Source organism: Euphorbia lathyris, chromosome 5 (genome assembly GCF_963576675.1).
Source record: "Euphorbia lathyris chromosome 5, ddEupLath1.1, whole genome shotgun sequence".
NCBI classification, from domain to species: domain Eukaryota; kingdom Viridiplantae; phylum Streptophyta; class Magnoliopsida; order Malpighiales; family Euphorbiaceae; genus Euphorbia; species Euphorbia lathyris.
The window spans coordinates 42,552,561-42,573,207 of NC_088914.1; the positions used below are offsets into that span (position 1 = coordinate 42,552,561).

The following is a 20,647-nucleotide window of genomic DNA, read 5'->3' on the forward strand; positions in this document are numbered from 1 at the left end:
GATGCGCCACCCAGTTCCACCATACGGTGGAATGAGCGTGGAACCCAGTTCCACCTTACGGTGGAACGGGTGCGCCATACTTTCCACCTGGCCGACGCCGTTGCCACCACGGGCGGAACGAACAGTTCGTCCGTTCCGCCCGTGGTGGCAACGGCGTCGGAGTTCCGTTTAGGCAAAAAAAAAAATGGGTTCCACCTCCGATTTCGGATATTTTTTTAAAAAAAAAATTATCGGAAGATTCATTAAGCCTTTTCCCCTTCCTTTCTTTGGCGGTATGTCGTTTTAGGTCGGGTTTTATGAAAAGCTTCAAAAGCTAGAGGATTTAAGAGTTTTTGGTTATTGGTTTGACATTGTGAGGAGGGCATAAATGTCAAAAGAGTGCGGTGGAAAGTATAATTTTTTACGGTACATACCCATTTCATACTTCCAACTTGATGTTGTCTCGGGATTTCTGTTCTCTGTATTCAATGGAAGGAGAGACGGGCAATATCACGAAGAAATGTGAGTAGAGATAAGCCATCTTCCCTTACTTTGAATCAAACATGTCAAAGATTCATTATGATATCTATCTCAACAGAACAAATGTCAAACTTAAAAATGCTTCTAAAACAAACAGCCAACGGAAATGAGCAAGTTAGGACACGCCCCAATCAAGCAACAACCCATTAATGGATCATAACGATATCGTGGAAATGCTGCACGGACCCACTATCCTTTAATTCTCTCGTCATCTCATTAAAGATTAGGATGCCTCCAAGTTTATTCATCTCTACAGGTTAATAAGACTCAGACTCATTACCAGATTCAATATTTAAAACACCCCAAAAAATTGGTGGTATTTTAATTTTAGAAAGATTTGAAAACCCCCAAAACAAAAATAATAAAAAAAATTTAGTAGAATAGTGGTATTTTACTAAACCGAACACTCAAAATTAGAATTTTTCTTTTCAGTTGTCAAGAAAAGAAAAAAATTCAATGCACATCGATTGCTCGGTTGGAGGGCCAATTTACACGTGGGCGTGTAATTTTTTTTTTGCTATATCAAACTTGTTCAAAAATCTAATAGAAAAAATCAAATTTAGAAATTTGGATTTAAGAATAGCCTAACATGCCAAAAAATATAGAAATTTAGATTTAAGGAGAGACTAACAGACCAAACAAATAGAATTTTGGATTTAAAGAAGGCCTAGGCTAAAAAAAAAAAATAGAGTTTGGCCAAAAAAAAAATTAGAATTTTGGATGTAGAGTGAGCCTAACAGGACATGGGCTAATTTGCTAATTCAGCCTTCCATCAAAATTTAATTTCTTAAAGACAGAGTTTCAAATTTTGTGGAGACAAGGTCCGGATCCCTCCCTATATCCGCCCCTGATCATAGCATAAACTTGAGAACTTTAATGCTATGGAAAAAAGTCAAGAAGTTGAAAGGAAAAAATAAAATAAAAAACGTTGGAAAGGTACGGCGAAATTTACAAGGGCTCAATTTTGACTCATGAAAGAAAGAAACTACTGATAAATTCTTTGACGAAATCCCTTGAAAAGAATATAAAAAGAAGGGCTAAGAGCAATGTTTAGCCGTACTAGGATGATGATGAAATACAAAGTCTGAATACTAGCGCTCAGCAGGTCATAGCAAATAAAAGCTCTTAAAACTAAACTAGTATGAACAATTACAAAGTCTGAATACACCCAACACTTTCATCAACTACAACTTTAAAGAATGAACTTAATTGAAGGAAGTTCTTGACGACAAATTGTGTATCCACTAATAAATTAATATCTTTTCACCAGATAATCTGCTACTGCTGCCTACATCTTTACTATGACAATCAACTACCTTCATAACTTAGTTAAAAGCTTTAGTGTAACCATTTGTCCTAGTTTCAACCTTATGCTCTGACTGAATCATATTCATCTAGACAAGGTGATGATCCAGCTTTTCTTTTTTTCTTTGAATATATTTATATCATTTTATACTCACAATGCTGAAAACTCAACTTCTTTAGTACAAGGCCGATATGCTACAAAAGTGTTGTCATTTGAGAAGGATCCAGGGTTGAAACAAGTGATTCCTGTGTAATTGAATGCCTTTTGCTCACTTTTATCACCTAAGACAATCTGTAAATGTGCACGAAAAATGTTTTAAAATTGCATGGAGTATCATCCTGTTCCAAAATACAAGGAGAATTTTGCTAAATACATCCATTCAATGTATAATATCAAATATATCGAAACATAAACCTCATTGGTAACTTTGCAATGTTCAATTTAGTATATTTTTTAGAATGAAGAAACGAACCGAATAAATTTTCAACATAAGGAACTTTTCAACATATTTAATTATTTTTGACACGTCAATGGTGAGAACCTATGTTGCATGGAAACGGATATTGCGAAAGTAATTTCTGAAAAGCATAGGAAACGGAAACATGAGGGGAATGTGTAAATATTAAAAATATAGTGGCATATTTATAAATATTATAAATATATTAAAAAACAAGAACGAAGAACAAGAAGAAAAAAGCCCAAGCTCAATCTAGATTCAAGAGACAAGGATTATAGGAGAAAGAAATATGAGTAAGTTCTTTAAATTGACGGATACAAAGAAGGAAGGAATTATCTCTCGCATAGGAAGTTTTAATTTTACTAATCTTAGATTGAATAGGAATTGCAAAATAGAAAGTTTGAACTTCTAGAATTTTAATCGAAATAGGTAGGGAAAACCGTTTAAAAACTGAGACGCGTTTCATATTTTGGGTAATTACGAAAACGTGCCCGGAAACGTTTCATATCAGTTTCCGAGAGTTTCCATCTCCCACATCTGCTGGAAATTTCCGTGCATCATAGGTGACAACTAAAGCATATGGTATTTTATCTTAATCATACTTGATTTTTAATGGAAAATAAATGTCAATATAGCTTTACACATACACACCAAACATGAATACACAAAGGGATCAAGAAAAGTACCGTATCTGGAGATGGATATAGATGGAGACAGTGATCGTAATTCCAGATAATTGGCTGAACAATAAGAGGCAGTGGGCAGAGATGACTTTGATGGGTTATGGTAGCAACCAGCTGTAAAAGAAATCAGAACTGACTAGTTAATAACCTCAAGTAATGAAACGCATCAACAAATTGCTTTAAAAAAAGAACAATAGGAGAGAGAGAGAGAGAGAGAGAGATGGAAACATGTTCAAAGGGATCTGTCGTCTCCTCTGTAGAGGGAGGCATCAAGCATGAGCGCTGCATCCTGTACAGCAAATTGTAACGGAAAAATACAATTTCTTGAGTGTAATACTTGACCCTGCATTTGAATGAGAAGTAAGCATACACCTAAATGTCTCTGTATATCGAGTAGTAAAATTGTTTTCACAAGAATTCATTGCTTAAGCTGTCATCTTAAGACCAGCATTTCCTATCTGCAATTCGAAAAAGCCAATACAATTATCATTGCTTTAATTAGTATGAACAGACAGATTCACCTGCAAGGATTACTCGAAAATATGGCATTTGGTATGTGCTTCTGCAGCTCTTCAATTAGATACTTTGGTAAAGCACACCTGGGTAGAACTGTTGATGGACCTGTAGCCAAAGTGACGATCATCAATGTGAATCTATTTATGGAAAAGTTCAAAGCCCATATAACAAAATCATTTCATATACCTGCATCATCTGGACCTGGAATGAAGAGAAATCGACTGTGCTCTTTGAGCCTTGGATGCGCTGCAATAATTTTCCCTAGCTTCCCAAACTCTAATCTACATGGGCAAATAGTACATTTGTATATTAAATCGATTCATGCCACTATGTTGAGAACAATATAGATAGTAATCGTGTAAAGGTCCCTGACCTGAGACTTGAAAATGAATGGAATGAAAGATTGCACGGACGAGAACAAAAATTGCCCATGAAAACAAACAAGGAAGGAACAACTTCTTGAATCTCAAAGCCATCAAGTACTGTCTCCAGCTTTACCATAACCTTTTCTCATGAAGAAAAAATAGCATAAATTAGTAAGCTACTCATCAGAACTAAACCCCCCACACCCAAATACAACTACACGCACACAAACTTCAAAGACTTCAAATCACCTCTTCATTGTCTAGCCAAATGTCTGAGAGTATGACAAACATATCGTTAACAGCTCTCTTTTCAAGCTCAGCAAGCCTCAGCTATTAACATATATAGGAAGACATTTAAGTTCAAAGAAATTTGAACAGTAATTATATTCATCCCTAATTTGCTATTCTGATTCAACATAGCATAAAAGGATACAGTTTCCTCTTTTGTTAAATTACCACCACCAAAGAAATCATATTGTGAGAGTAATTGCAGCGATTTATCTCTGTCCTCTAATGGAGGAAACCCGCATGTAAATACCTGCGTGGAAAATCAGTAACCACCATTTCTGGGAACTTTATTTGTAATTTTTCAAGTTGATATTTGACATGCAGCATAAGAAAGAATACCTAGTCCTTAAGAAAATTAATGTATCCAATAATCTACAAGGTGGATGCAGAAAATCAGAAGAAACATATACCAATATCACAGCACAAAGTGCTCTAAATATCCAAATCTAGCAGTTGTTTACGGAATGAACAAAAGTATGAGGTGCTTTGGGACCAAAGACTCCCCCCAATGTCTGTGAAGCATATGAAAGTTTAAAAAGGGCTTTGAAACCAATCATTTCAATAAATATGCAGAATTATAAAATTGTTTGCTTGATGACAGAATTATCTTGTTTGTTTATTTCTGCAGTTTTTGGAAATAAAATCCTCTTTATCAACCAAACAAACAATGAAACAAATAAGATTGTGCATTTTATTCAATAAATTTTCATTAAAATTATTTCATTATAATATACTTCTTGGCAAGAAAAAATCAAAATGAAAATAGCATTTGGAAGTTAAAACAGAGATAAGTTAGTAATTCACTGTTTGTCTAGCGTCACTCTAAATTCCAAATTATGCATAAAGTGGATGCTGCATGAAACTGTTTTTTTCATAGAGCCAAACCTCTACCAAACATTTAGGTTTTTTGACAACATTTAAACGTCAATCTCATGATAATGAACATGAAAGGATGTTTTGTTTTCAAAAGACCATTTTTCTCACGCTCTATTTCCACCTATCATAATTGTTGATTCGAAATTTATAATAATATTATGCATAGTATGTGCAATTCTGATTACATTTCAAGTTTGCATCATTAGAATCATGGATGGGAAGGGTAAGTTCGACTACATTAACGGAATCTGAATTACAATTTAATTTATCGAACGCTCATCAGGTGGCTCCAAAGCAACATCTAAATTGCACGTTGTGGAATCAAAGTATACTAGATTGAATCAGAGTAAATCAATCAGCAATGCAAACCTCTCCAAACAGGTAGAAAGGCTTCTTACAATTTTTGCTTCATTATTATATATTCCAAAGTATTCTAGACATTTCAAATAATTATTCATAAAGACAATTATTTCTTTTACTAGTATTACAAAACTACACAAGACTGATATTAAGCTTTCTTTGTTCATAATAAAAATTAAATTTAGATATCAAACTTAGGACTTTAATTCTAAACATATGGTCTGAAACTCTTAATTTCTATTTGCTACAAGTCAACCAGTTTTGAAACCCCAGCATACAGGAACCTAAATTGAGAGGACACTCCTTCTACATGCTTCTTTTGCTTGATACTCCTATGATCTTATAAAGCATATGTTTGTATAAGATATCTGAAGCTACATATCAGATTTAGGGTTCTAAAAGGAGAATGTTAAGAAAAGATAGAATTAGGGAAGGAAGAGAGATAAGAGAAAAGGGAGAGAATAGGAGAAGGGAGAAGTTGAGAGAAGAAAATAAGTTGATAATTCATTAGTCATCCTTACATCACAGAATTGTAACCTCATATAGCAGTACTCTATGATGAGGTGGAAGAAACAGTTACATAAAGGACAAAATAGAATCTACAGCTGTCCAGTACTCTAACAATATTTCTAACAACTAATTGACAGCTAATCTTTAGGGAAATAACAACAATGTAAAAACAGAATTAATAACTAACATAATTCAACAATTATACTCGAGCATTCCTACTTTTATAGGTGACACTACAGCAGTATCAGTAAGCTTTCTCATCAATTTAGTTTTTTTTCTTTCCTCTTAGTCCATAATTTTTTTACTATTTGATTAGTATACATAATGTGTATGGCATATTAAGTTCCTAAGAAAAATACATAGCCATCTTTATTTCAGAAGTAGACTGATCTGTCCAACCTCAACACTCATGATAATTATTCACCAGTCACAATCATAAGCATATACAATCCAGAATAACTGTGCTGCTCCATTTAAACACAAAGGGAGGCTTAATAAGACATCAAAAATCATGAAGATGTTATTGCATGCAATAGCATCAAGAAGCACCCCAGAAAGAAAATATTGCCATGAACACTGGATGCAAACAATACTAGTCATTAAACCATGTTCGCTAATTGAAAAGGAATGATATTGATCTAAGGCATAAGGCATAATTGGATTGTTTTGAATAGATGACTACTCCCTGATAGTGACCATGACTATATGTATGCTAACTAACTAAAACAAAAGGCATGAATAGGCAAAAAGGAAGAAAAAAACCACCTAATGTAACAAGTCAATTAATGTACCGACAGTTAGAGAGCTAAACTGATTACTAACCTCAAAAATACCATCCAAAAGCATCTCACCTTCTGCAACAACAATTGTATTTTCTGATAAAAATCCTGTGGTAATTTTGTAATACTTGTAAAGGAAAACATTACATCCAGCCATTATATATAAGAAAATATAACTGTGATAACTTCCCAAAAAAGCTCATATTATCCATAATATGAGAAGATGATATATAACCCTCTTTTGGTCAGGCAGCCTAGGAAGTTAGGAGAAGCACTAAATAAATAGAAAGGAAAGGAAACAGATACAAGGTTCATGTCAAACTTAAAGTTGTGGAGCAACCAACAAAATCGCACTTCTAAAAAGGATGAATACTACTGGAAATGTTTAAGAGGATATTGCTTTAGATAAACTAATTTCCACTGATGCCGTAAGATCTTCCAAGTAGAAATGGCCATCCTCCAACTGAGATATCACACCCATGACCCATTGTCTTCCTGTTTGCCCAACCAGAGACTGAATTGGAGCTATCTGTGGAGGTATACCACATATAAATATGACAACAATACATATTGTAGCAAAAGAGCCAAATGATTCTACTTGGACGTCAGTTTTTAAGCACATTTTAGCAGATTATAGATAGAGAGAGAGAGAGACACCTCACAGCTTCCATAATGGGAAATGTCCGAGTCAAATGCAGGCTTGGAAAAATGCTGATCACGAGAAATTCTCTGGAAGAGTAACAAATATCTGTCCTTGTACAGACCAGCTTTTGCAGAAGAATCGCCATGAATAGATAGACAGGTATGCCTTGAATGATAGATTTATAACAATTACCATTAGACGTAACATAAATAAGAATTACTCAGCCCCTCCTCAAGGAGAGAGAGAGAGAAATTTATAGCTGAGAAAACACGGAAACAGAAAGAAAATAAATATTAATAAGAGAAAATTTGAAGTCAGATTCAGTAATCATGCATTTTTTTTTTTTGGAGAATCAATAGTATACTAACATAATGTTTATACAATAAATCTATGTTGCACGGAAACGAAAACGGATACCAAGAAACGTAATTTCTAAATAACATAGGAAACGGAAACATAAGAAAATGTGTAAATATTAAAAATATAGGGGCATATTTATAAATGTTAAAAATATAATAACATATTTTGGAAAAACAAGAAGGAAGAACAAGATGAAGAAAGTGCAAACTCAATCAAGATTCAAGAGACAAGGATTATAGGAGAAAGAAATATAGGTAAGTTCTTTAAATTGAAAGATACAAGGAACGAATTATCAGTCAAATAGGAAGTTTCAATTTTACTAATTTTAAATTGAATAGGAATTAGAGGGCGAGCCTTGGCGCAACGGTAAAACGTTGTTGCCGTGTGACCAGAGGTCACGGGTTCGAGTCTTAGGAGCAGCCTCTTGCCAATTAAATTGGCAAGGGAAGTCTTGCCCCCAATACACCCTTGTGGTGGGACCCCTCCCCGGACCCTCGCTCAGCGGGGACGCGTAATGCGACCGGGCCGCCCTCTAAATTGAATAGGAATTGCAAAATAGAAAGTTTGAATTTACAAAATTTTAATCGAAATATGTAGAGGAAACCGTTTAAAAATTAAGAGACATTTTGGGTAATTAGAGAAAGGTGCCCGGAAACGTTTTGTATTAGTTTCCAAGAGTTTCCGTTTCCGAACGGTGAAACGCTTGTCATGCTTCATAGCAATAAACTATTGTACGATATACCAATCCATCATTGGATGTGTAGCATAAGCTGCATTAAACAGCCACAGGTGCTGGGTTACACACATAGCTATGTTTTATAACACAAAGAAGAAAAGAGTATGATTTAATTATTTCATAACATCTCTTGTTGGATTTAATAATGGTTTGATTATGTAAACTAAATCGACCAACACAAAAATCTGAAAACAACTTTTTATGATTTCAAAGCCTTAAACAAACCATATTTTTGCTATCAAAAACTTCAATTAAAGCAACCACCAAGAACAAATAACCTTTTCCTTTTCTAGGAGACTGACTACACAGGGAAATAATAGCTCACCTGAATATGAATTGAGTATCTTTTTATGTCAATGTGAACAAAGTTTTCAAACAACTATCTAATATAGAAAGTGATAAGAAAAATGAAAAGAAATCAATTAACTCACTCATAAAACTGATTCTTTATGGAACTGAATCGGAATTTAGGGACTAAGAAAGCATCAATGACACGAATAGCGGAAGAATGAGATGAAAAGGTATCATTTGGGGCTTGCTCAACTGCATCATCAGCTTCCAGTAGACCACTTATAACTCGATGAATTGGGTCCTTGTCGATGATGGAAGATTTCACCCCTACTTTCTCTATTATTCAAGCATTGAATTCAACACGTGAAGCAGTTAATGAATATTAATATAGGAACAGAAGAAAAACTAACAAGGGGTTTACACTTACCGGATTCAAATTGAAGGTTGTCAAGGAGGAGATCAATGGCTTCATCTTCAGCGTCTCGGAAACGGTTGACAAAGGAAAGTATCTCATCAAGAGCATCCACTTTGAGTCCATAGCCTCTGATTTTGAATTTCTTCTGTATCTTTCTCCTAATTGTTAAGTCACTCATTTTCTTCCGGCTAAAACCGCAGAGGAAGACCAACAGGGCTGAAAACTGATTAAACAAAAATTCATCAAAGTGAATTAGAAAAGTTTCAGCTAGATAATTCGATGGATTCCGAACTAGATAGGCTTAATCCTCTTCTTCTTCTCAAATCTAAACCAAATAACTCGCATCTCCTTTCACATTGAAAATAGAGTTTAGAATTCAAGATAAATGTTAATCAGAATTATTTAACTCTTTAGAATTAGAATCCATCAATAACCAATTTTTTCTCATAAAAATAAAAATAAACAAAAATAAAAGGAAACAAAGAGAAATAGATAGACAAACCACAAATTAGCTTTTCAGTTTTCACATAATCAATAACGGGAATCCTTGTGTTTTCTTCAGTACAAATGTCGGCTGAATCTGGGATACAGGGTATTTGAAAGAGGAGGATGAGAAGCGCGCCAGAAACGAAAAGGAAAAAATAGTGGGAAAAAGAGGAAGACAAAGACCGGCGTTTACTTATTCTAACGGGACAGGCATAACGAAGGTTGGGATATGGATAATGATAAAAATATAATTCGAAAATTATTATTTAATGTTTGGTACGTGGGATAGGGATAGAGATAAAATAATATATTTTACTATTTTAATCTTATTTAAACTACATAACATTAATTTGAGGGATAAGATTGACTTTTTCATCCTATTAAAATCGCAGGAGCTTATCCCACCTCCTTATACCACCCCCTCCCGGGTATAGGATTTGAGGGATAAGAGACTTATCCTTCATCTGTCTCACTCTTCTATCTCACAAACAAACACAGGATAACTTATCTCGTGTTTTTTATCCCTATCCCACCTTCTATATCCCTCCTAACAAACACCCCGAGAGCCAAATACCAAGAGACCACTCCACTTAAAGTTGGGTATGGGTTAGGTGCACATGTACCGGCATTCAAAATAATAATAATAATAATAATAATAATAATAAATTGAGAAATTCTATTATGTTTTTGTTACTTTGTCAATATAAATATGACAATTGGACGCTTTTTTCCTTGCATCAATTATCTCCTAATTATATAGCATGTTTCTTTTATTTTATTAGTTTAGTCCATTGCATTCGTTCTATCGTAAAAATTCTCTAATAAATCATCTTTCAAAGAAAGTCTTCAAAAAAATTACTACTGATAATAAATCGCCTAAATACCACGAAATATATCTATCTATTTTTTATTTCACATTTATATTTTTAGACTCATTTAAACATATGCGATTAAATCACTCTTCCAATACATGTTTTTCAAAAATACTCTTAGTATATATATAACAAACAGCACAATCCATAATGTAAGTAAGTTTTTTAGAACAACACTTTCAAGAATCAATTCAAGTTTCATCTCCAAATCACTTTTAAAAATCAATACGAGCTCTTGTTGGTTTCTAACATCATACAAGTTTTTGTTGATTTTAAATACATAATAATCTACTGCAATTAGTTATATGCAAGTGTTATACCCAATTTGTAAATTTCTCTAGTTGAACTTAACCTAGTTTACCGTGGTTACAAATTGTCAATTGTAACCACCTTGCTAAATTGTGAACTATCTTTTATCATTCGTATTTTGTATAAATTGTGACCCAATTATGAACTAGATCTCCAAACTATGAAGCTTATTTCGCAATTTATTTAAATTGCAACCCAATATAAAAAATTGCGATTCGCTGCCGCAAATGCAAACTGACTAATAAAATGTGAAGACTCTATTTCAACCAATTTCACTCAATTCAATCAGTTTCACTCAATTTTACAATTGCAAACTACATATTCTATGTCTTTGTTTAATATGATATGATTCTTCACTACGCCAAAACCCTTTTCAGACGACGGATAAAACTGTCGTCCCGCGAGATATAAATCTGTCACGGGGCTCGCTGCCATCTATTGCACCTTCAGACGACGGTCAGGTTCTGTCATGTTTCGTCATCACACATGACATTAACCTATTTTCTTAATGTCATCTTACCCTTGTTACGATGCAGCTTATTTATTACTGTCGTCACCTTTAATGTCATCACATGACATTCTAATAATTAAAACCGTCAGGTTAGCGTGTGTGAAATTGGCATATTGAATTTGAGATGACAGTTCGTATAATAATTTCTGCCGTTATAGCCTGTTTAGATGACATAGGTCTTAATCAATCATGTCAAAGGATTTTTTTTCAAATGACAGATACGTTTATTTTAATGTCTTTTTATTGCTGTTTTGATGACATTTTTAAAAATTAAAATGTCACTTTTTGCCTTCTTCTTCGTTTGAATTTCTGGTTTTTACCTGAATACTGAAACATACTAAAATATGAACATGAAATTCTGTATATCAATGGGTTTAATTTTATTGGAGACCAATACTCATAATATGTTTACATTTGTGCCTATAACGTCAATCCATATCTTGAATAACCAATACATTTCTGAATTAAAACACAAAAAAAATAACCAATAATCTTCCATAACGTCAATCCATATCTTGGAGTAATAATTAGGCCTATAATCCCAAAGGTCTTGGTATCTGCAAAAGCCAAGCAGGTCATTAATATTACACACAATCCTAAACTCAGTAATTACAGACCCTTCCCCTTTCACGACCTTTCACTTACCACAGTCATATTACTATAAATATATGCATCATACGCGTTTAGAATCCATACCTTCAACAACCAGAAAACTTACGCTGTAACAATGGATCCCCTTGTTGAAACTCCACAAGAGATAATTGCTGACTTGGAGAAATTGTACATGGAGAACCCATAGTGGCTTCTGGCCATCGATGGTACGTAATGTAATCCATAGTTGTTTTGTAACTCTTCCTAGTTTCTTCTATGTATTTCTAATGATTCTTCTTGGATGATAACGTACAGGTCCTCTCAATGGTAACTTCTTCAAATGGTCGATCAAAATGAAAGACCCCCAATACACCCCATATGAAAGGGGTGTATTTGAAATCAGAATCAACTACCCTCCGGATTTCCCAAACAGTCCTGCAAGAGTAATATTAACTCAGATCAGTAAGATATAATCACCTACATGAAACATACACTAATAAATCTCTCATCTTATTCTCAGTTTCCCTTGTGGAATAGGATATATCATCCTAACGTGGCTCCTCAGGGGTTGATTCGTCTTCCCCGTATCCTTAATACCCATCACTTATCCACTGCCACGTTATAATACAACCATTTATCTATTTCATTTGATAAACATACAACATCATAATTTTGATCTAATTATTCTATGCAGTTTGTAGTGTCTGTGACACCTATATGATCTACTTCTACAGCCCCACAGTGAGGAGCCATATCCTTGGCAAGAAGTAGTTGCTGAGCAATACTGCAGCAATAGGGAAGAGTATGAGGGGCTCGCCCGGATATGGACTGAGGAGTATGCAAAGTGGATTTGAGGGTGTCCAAATCTCCTAAACTATCTTGAGTGGGAGAAAGGAGAATCGAAAGGCACTGTGAGCTCCAAATGTGGTTCTCATTCCAATTCCAAATTTCCTTTCTCTACTCAAAATAGTTAAGGAGATTTGGACCTTTTATTACAACCGAAAGGCAACACTCATCCCCCCTTTTGTAATATAACGTAGAGCTTTGCTATTCAGTTCGTATGTCTGTGCAAGTAGACTAAACTGACCCTTTTGTAATTGTAGACACTGAGCCGGAGGACCTGTGATGAAAACCTGAAAACAAGACGGTTGAAGCGATTGATTCCGGAAGTTTTGAAAAACAAAAAAAATATAAAGAATAATAAGCGTATAATAAGGAAAGAAAATTACGGCGGGTCGCTGTTGCCGGTAAGGTGGCTCGCGTATGCTTAGCGGCATGGCGCGGGTGCTTAGCGGCATCCGGCGTGCGGTCGACAATGGTCGAACGCCCGCTCGACGGCACAGGACGTGCGCTCGGCGTCCGTCGGACGCACGCGTCCAACCACGAGTGGCACGTTCTCGACGTCCGAGCAACGCCCGAGTCTGATAGCGCGGGGCACGCTCTCGTTGGCCACTGAGCGTGCGCGCCCGGCAGCGCGGGGCACGCATTCGGCGGCCGCAACGTGTGAGCGTCCGACGGCGCGGAACGCGCGCTTGGCGGCCGCGGGGCGCGCGCGCCCGACAGCGCGAGGCACGCCTCGGGGGTCGTCGGGCGGGCGCCTAACCGCGTCGGGCAAACGTCCAACGAGCGTTGGGCGAGCGCCCAACGTTGGTTGGGCGCGGGCGCCCAACCTTGCGTTGGGCGATCGCCCAACAATTGTTGGGCGGCCGCCCAACAAGCCTTGGGCGGCCGCCCAACGACTTTGGGCGACGCCCAATTTTACTTGGGCGTCGCCCAAAGTTCCGGGATCCGTTTCCCTATATAAGGGCACGGATCCCAATGCAAAAAGGGAGAGGATTTTCTTGGAGCCTTTCTCACTCTAAACATTTTTAGAGAGAGAAAGAGAATTGTTTTTTGAGAAAAATATTTTTTTTCTCAAAAATTCCAAATTTCCTAAAGTTCAATTTTTACTAAAAAAATATAAAAAAACGGAAGATCGTGGTTCGTGGAATCAATCGACTTCGACTGTCAGATACCGAATTTAAGGTATTATCCGAGGACTAGACTCTCTTTATTTTATTTTATTTATCTTCTTCTTCTATTTATTTTTATGTTATAGTTTTTATTTATTTAGTTATTCATTTATTTTGTCACGTTTTATTTAATTAGCGTATTTATTTAATTTTCGTTTCGTGTTGAATAAAATTCGGTTTTGTGTTAAAATAAAAAACCTCGTTTTGATATCCCCATACGAACCGTGATCTGATAAAAAGGTAGTTCGGGTATCGAAAACGTTGTAATTATAAGTTTTTAATTTAAAAAGAAATTTTCAAATAATGTTTTAAAATAAAAACATCGTTTTAGGAACTTCCGTTTTCGACTATGATCCATTTTTGGTAGTTCGGAAATCCAAAACGATTGAATCAGATTTAATTTAAAACTTTTGAATAAATCTGGAAAATATTGGAGTGCTGCTGTAATTTGTCATTTCTGTCACTAAATGCTGTTTACCGACGGATTTCCCGTCGGTAAATCTGCCAAAACGTAAAAGATGCCATTTCAGTCCCTTTTTCTTAACTTTTAAGCTTTTAATCCTTAATATATATATGTATAGTTATGTAATATATGTTTTTCAAATTATTTTAGACCTTTAGTATATGTAATTATTTTAGAATATTTGTATGCTTTTTTATTATTATTCTATTTTACAATATAAGTATATGTATATATATGTCTTTCTTTTTATTCATTTGGGCTCTATTAGATTCTATTTTGAAGATTATTTACTTGGGTATTTTGGAAAATAATTAATATATATTAGTATATGTTATTTTTTATATTTAAAACTATAATAGATATGTATATATGTAGTTTTGGGATATTTGGATTATTTTAGTGGTTATTGAAGGAAATTATTTTTGGATGAATATTATTTTCTTAGTTATAGGATTTACTTACTATTTTCACATTTTTAAAGTATAGATATATTATACCTACTATTTTTATATACATATAGTTTCTTTTGTATAAACTTTTATTTTCTTATTCTATTTTTTTGATTTAAACGTATATATATATGCTAGAATTACTTTCTTTATTCCTTTGGACCATTCATGGGTCCATGTTTCAAATGGGCTTTATTTGAGTATGAGTCTTGGTTTAAATGGGTTTATTATTGCAAGTATAATAGGTAGAGAGTCCATTAAATAAGAGAGGAAAATAAATCACAAAAAGAGAGCTTTCAATATAATTATTTAAACTAATGGTTTTTTAGAGGTTCCTAATGTAAATAAATAGTGTTTTTTTGACATTTCAAATCGTTTCTCAAAACATCACGCTTTAAAACCTTAGTCCCTTCCAACGACGGATTAAGCGAGCCTTGTAATTAAAATCGTTTTCATTGTAAATAATAAAGTTTTGAATCGTTTTCTTAAATGATTTGTACAAAATAAAATTGACTTGTATGTTTAAACACGTTTTCTTATTAAAGGTTTTTTTTATCTCAATGTTTTCAAACACTCGAGTCGTTCCAACGGCGATTCGGGTGAACTTCATCAAACGGGGTTTTAAAACGCACATAAATCATTCCAATGGCGATTAAGGTGCGAACCATGTAAATAAACTCGTTTTGGGGAAATAAGTTAGTGTAGAGTAAACACACAACCTGACATTTAAATAAAGTCGTAAACCACTTCTTTCTTCCCCCTTCTCTGTGTATGTATAATATAAATGGGTGATTCTTTACTAATGTGGCTTTTCAATAATATATGCTCAAAACGGTTTCTAAAAAGAGAAAGAAAAGGTTTCAAATGAATTTTAAACTTAAAGAAGTATACGATTAGTCCGTTATCACCTAACATGCTGAGTAGGAGGCCGGTGGTTCATAACCGGGCGATGTCGGGGTGCCTAGTAGCCTTTCTCCGGAAAGGAGCTAGCCTTCTCGGCTCGTACCTAAGTTTCCCGAACCCACACCGGTCTCCCGCAAGGGATCGGTGTTCATTTTCCCATTCGTGGGTGGCGACTCTTCCATATCTCCGAGCTCCGGTCCTGCCGAGCAGCTTGATTCCACGATTGGTTGCTTTCGGCGCCAATCACCGCTTACGTCGCCATGAGGTTGTCCACCCCCCGGTCCGCCCGGGAGATTAGGCCGCGACACCTCGTCTAACAGTAATGCTCCTTCCACTTGGGTTGTACTCGTTGTACTCTGAACTTGGTAACGAGGGTTATGATGTTGTCACCATAAGGGACTCTATTTGTGCTGCATATGAGGGTGTTCAAATCTCCTAAACTTTCTTGACTAAGTGAAAGGAGAATTGAAAGGCAATATGACCTCCAAATGTTGTTCTCATTCCAATTCCAAATTTCCTTTCACTAGTCAAAACAGTTAAGGAGCTTTGGACCGTCAATTACAACCGAAAAGCAACACTCATCCCCCCTTTTGCAATATAACGTAAAGCTTTGTTATTCAGTTCGTATGTATGTGCAAGTAGACTAAACTGACCCTTTTATAATGCTCCTTCCACTTAGGTTATACTCTGAACTTGGTAATGAGGTTTATGATGCTGACACCATAAGGGACTCTATTTGTGCTGAATGCATCATAAACCTATCATAATGTTTAATGTTGATGTTACGATATCAAACCGAGTGGAAAGGAACATTATAAAGGAACTTGTTATTCAGTTCGTATGTATATGTTTGCTATTCAGTTCGTATGTATGTGCAATTAGACTAACCTAACCCTTTTACAATGCTTCTTCCACTTGGGTTGTACTCGTTGTACTCTGAACTTGGTAATGAGGTTTATTATGCTGACACCATAAGGGACTTTGTTTGTGTTGAATGCATCATAAACTTGGTAAGAGTATGGCCAATGCACATACATAACCCTTTACATAGAGCTTGTTATTCAGTTCGTATGTATATGTATATTCTATCTAATCAAAATATATCTTATCACTTGCAAGCCATATCAGTACATGCAATTAGCCTAAATTTACCATTTAATACATGCTTCATACATGCTCAATGACCCTTTTACAATGCTCCTTTAATACTTGATGCATGATTAAGGTATATTCTAAACGAATTGCATTCAGAATCCTTACTTATCAGCATAACTCATGTTCAAATAAAAAGGAGTCAATTGAGTTCATAACATTTTCATCTTTAAGAGTATGCCTAACATGCTATAACAAGACAACTTATTCCTTACTTATCAGCATAGCTCATTGGTGTATTAAATAGGGACGCTAGCAAGTGTACTAGGTCGGATGTAGTATTTAGTAAGACCAAGTGTCGTATTCCACAGGGATTGGAATTTAGTAAGAAGAACAGGTTACCTTAAGTGTTAGATTCTTAACTGGATGAATAATGTGTGAGAACTTAACATAAACAAAACAAGCGAAAAGTGAAATAAATGAATCCAAGATAAACAAGCACAGACCTAGCCATACGCCTAACGAACAATTGTGCCTAACTTTTATCGTTAAATGAATTAGATTTATATTCCTGAGTTGGATCTCTCTCTCATTAGTCACTAAGGTTCGGTGTCCCATTTCCAAAGATACTAAGTAAGTAATATTAACCAAGTGTCCTTGTGCTAACATACAAACAAGCATTAAGTAACAGAGAGCATTCATAAAGAAACCCCAATATGTGGTAGTTTTCGTGTCCGTCCACTACAACATATGCCGATTAGTTGTTTCCATTACGTCGGAGCACTGTCGTGTCATCCTCGGTAACTATCAAATAGACTCGATCTTAATCTATTCTTTAAACATGCTAATAACACTCAATCATGGATAAAAATACTTCATTCATTGATAAAAGATACTTACAGTCGCCGTCTAAATGGCTGGCTAGGCCTGCAAAAGAACTACTCACTCATTGTCATGAGTGAACAGCTTGTTCCTCCCAAAAACATTCTTGCAACGGAAAATAAAAACAAAATATAAAAAACTAGTGGTGGCGGTAATGCCGAGATCCCTTATTACAATCATCTTCCTCCTATTTATACTCCCCTTACATCAACCCTAATTACAAGGGCAAAAAGTCACAAAAAGGTAAAAACAAGGACAAGTAAACAATCCTCCTACACTTGGCGCAAGATGGAAAGTTGTCTTGCTTTCCACGTTTTTCTCTCTTTCTCTCTCTTGTAGCTTGCTCGACCCGCGCATTTATCCATTTTCCTTCCAAATGACCCGTTAATGCTGTTGTTTAAACTGTTCTGTTCTACTGAGTGGCTGTTCGTGAGGATTCCTGCTTGAACTATAATTTATGCCTGTTTCTTCCATTTCTGGTTGAAAACTAGAACTTTGAAGCTCTTTTCCATGAATGATCATCCTCATAAATTTGCTCTTTTTACTCGCATCAAATTACCCCCAACTTAAACTTTTGCTTGTCCTCAGTCCTCAAGCAACACATCAATATAAATGGAAGAACATGAAGAAATTTTACACAAACAAAAGAACAGCTAAGTAAATGCATTTAAGGTTTATGTGATGATTGAAATTCAAATGATGAGTAATTGAGCTGACATAACCAGTTTGTGAATCCCCTAATCAAAAATCAATTATTTTCCTAGTACTTCTGGGAATTCGCTCATCTTTCACAATGTTTGCTCTTTGTTTGTAGGGTGTTTAAGTCACTCGACAGCTATGCATAAAAATAAGTTTTGATCTGACTTCTTGTCCAACAGATACTTGAAACTTCTCTTGGCACCTTGGAATCCTTACAAGGGTGAGGGGTGGTTTGAATGGTGGATTGGTTGGAATTTATGATTGGAGTAGGTGTTTTGTGTTTAGCGGATAAGTTTAGCTTTGAAGAGCTGGTCATTTTCTGTTTGTAGGCTTTCCTGTTTCATTTTTCTTTTTGAATGCTTTGAGGGGAGAAGTTTTCTTCTGTTTATTTGACAGTGTCCCCTTTGATGTGTTTAGGGAAACAGGGCCTCTTCTTTGATTACCAGCTCTCAGCTATGGTTGTTTGATGGTGAATGATTGGATGTTCATCCTAATGTGCCAAGATTCATTTCTTTCTACTGAAGGGCAAACAAGGCAAAATCTAACTTACCTAATATATGCAAAGCCCACTCTAAAAAAGAATTTATTTGCACACAGTATGCAAGATTTAGGCATAAGCCTCACTGGTTGTTTGTATTTGGTCAATACTTGATCTGATCAGGGACTTCACAAATTAATTAATCAACCTAAATTACTCATCAATAAATCATCACCTCATCACAAAGAAAATAAAAAAAGCATGGTAACTTAACTAAACTAAGTTTGAAAAAATCATCCTAAAGTGATTATGGATGGGTGAGTGGCGGGTGAAGCGCAGAGGGTGATAATGATGTTTGTGCTTTGTTTTTCTTTTTGCGGGGTGGTGTTGATGTGAAACGAGGACCAAGCAAAACTCAAAAGCGGGAATAAAATAAAAGAGCATGGCAAACAACATAGCAAATTTAAACGGCCAAACAGTTGCTAAGACGCTGTTATCCTACCCCCAACTTAACAAACACATTGTCCTCAATGTAAGACAATTGGGTAAGAGACAGACGCCAACAACATCGCACGAAAACAACAGTAGCAGCCAACCGAACAAAGGATAGAGAGAAAGAGAGTGAGACATTTACACTGTGGGGGACTGGGAGGACTCTGCCTCCTCATTGGCATTGGGTTTTGGAACAGATGATGTGGTTCCTTCGTTAATTGGTTCATCCTTGATGGGGCTCTTCTGTGATTCATCGGAAACATGGGGCTTTGGTGCGGACTGGTTGTTTCCTTCTAGAATGGCTATTCTGGCTCGTAAGATCTCCACTTCTTGCTCGTAGGCATTGATTCGTTGCTCCATCACACGCATGTTGATAAGGATGGTCTCCATGCTCATTCTGGTGGCAATGCGGTAGATTTTGTCATCATCACCGGTTGGTGGGTATTTTGGAACGGAGCGTATAGGGGTGACATGAGCAGGTTCTGGCATGGAATCTTCGGATCTGTGTCTCTTAGAAGGACCAGCTGGGTCTTTGTCCTTTTTCTTGAGTTGCTCCGCCTCTCGCCATAGGTACCAGACTCCTTTGATATCACAACAGATTTCAATCCGCTTCATCACTTGCAAGTTCAAGGGTTCCATAACTGGACCAAGGGTTAGTGTAGTGATTTTGGGATCGAAAAACCCCAAGTTCTGAGCAATGGTGGTGATGAATGGTCCACAGAACAAGCCAACGACATTCTTCTTTTATTGTAGTGAGGCAATGTACTCAGCAAAATAGTACCCAACATTCAGCCTCTTCCGGTCGCGCAAACATGCGAGTGCGAATAGGTCAGCGGATGGTACTGTGGCTTGATGGACCCTGCCAAAAAGTGAACCAGCAAGAATACGGTGTAAATATTTCAGGTGAATAGCTCTCGATACCTGAGGCCTTGGAGGAACTAGGATTATACTCGGAGTGACCAGTGATTGCATGTCAGAAGGCACTAGCATCAAATTCCTCGGGGATCTCTCGGTGTGCCGACACTACAAGAAAATAACAGTTTACTGACGACAATTTACCAACGACACATATGTCGTAGTTAATACAAACAACATACCTACAATTTACATACAAAATCATTCAACTAACAGCGTAAACAAATATACCCACAAAATGCAAATGACTTACCAATGACATATATTACCAACGACTTTTGTCGTTGGAAATTTTAATAATTTTGTTTTCCCACTATTTTTCTGAAATTCTCTCTATTTTATTACTTCTCGCTCTAATTTTTTTTTTACATTACCGCCTAAATTTTCCC

General features: G+C 35.9%; 1 protein-coding gene across 2 annotated transcripts; it reads right to left on the bottom strand.

Moving 5' to 3' along the window:
* Nucleotides 1-1,542: 1,542 nt before the first annotated feature.
* On the bottom strand, nt 1,543-9,760 carry LOC136230977 (DNA polymerase epsilon subunit B-like). 2 transcript variants are annotated; one of them, XM_066020201.1, is made up of 14 exons: nt 9,607-9,760; nt 9,117-9,327; nt 8,830-9,025; nt 7,317-7,467; nt 7,056-7,188; nt 6,703-6,779; nt 4,280-4,384; nt 4,096-4,176; nt 3,855-3,985; nt 3,668-3,762; nt 3,487-3,586; nt 3,194-3,308; nt 2,969-3,079; nt 1,543-2,116 (listed from the first exon to the last, which is right to left on the bottom strand). In XM_066020201.1, the coding sequence occupies exons 2-14, from the start codon at nt 9,280-9,282 to the stop codon at nt 1,976-1,978; spliced, it is 1,602 nt and encodes a 533-aa protein (XP_065876273.1). In that variant the 5' UTR covers nt 9,283-9,327; nt 9,607-9,760; the 3' UTR covers nt 1,543-1,975. The 2 variants fall into 2 exon arrangements, with proteins under 2 accessions (XP_065876273.1, XP_065876274.1); XM_066020202.1 differs by having other exon boundaries at nt 1,974-2,163.
* Nucleotides 9,761-20,647: the final 10,887 nt, after the last annotated feature.

Bases quoted from the DNA above. Each gene is read 5' to 3' on its own strand.
- LOC136230977 (XM_066020201.1), bottom strand. From the start codon at position 9,282: ATGAGTGACTTAACAATTAGGAGAAAGATACAGAAGAAATTCAAAATC. The intron at 6,780-7,055 runs TATCCTCTTAAA...ACAAGTATTACA, and splicing joins AATTAGTTTATCTAAAGCAA to AAATTACCACAGGATTTTTA. The intron at 2,117-2,968 runs GTACTTTTCTTG...GCACATTTACAG, and splicing joins TATATCCATCTCCAGATACG to ATTGTCTTAGGTGATAAAAG.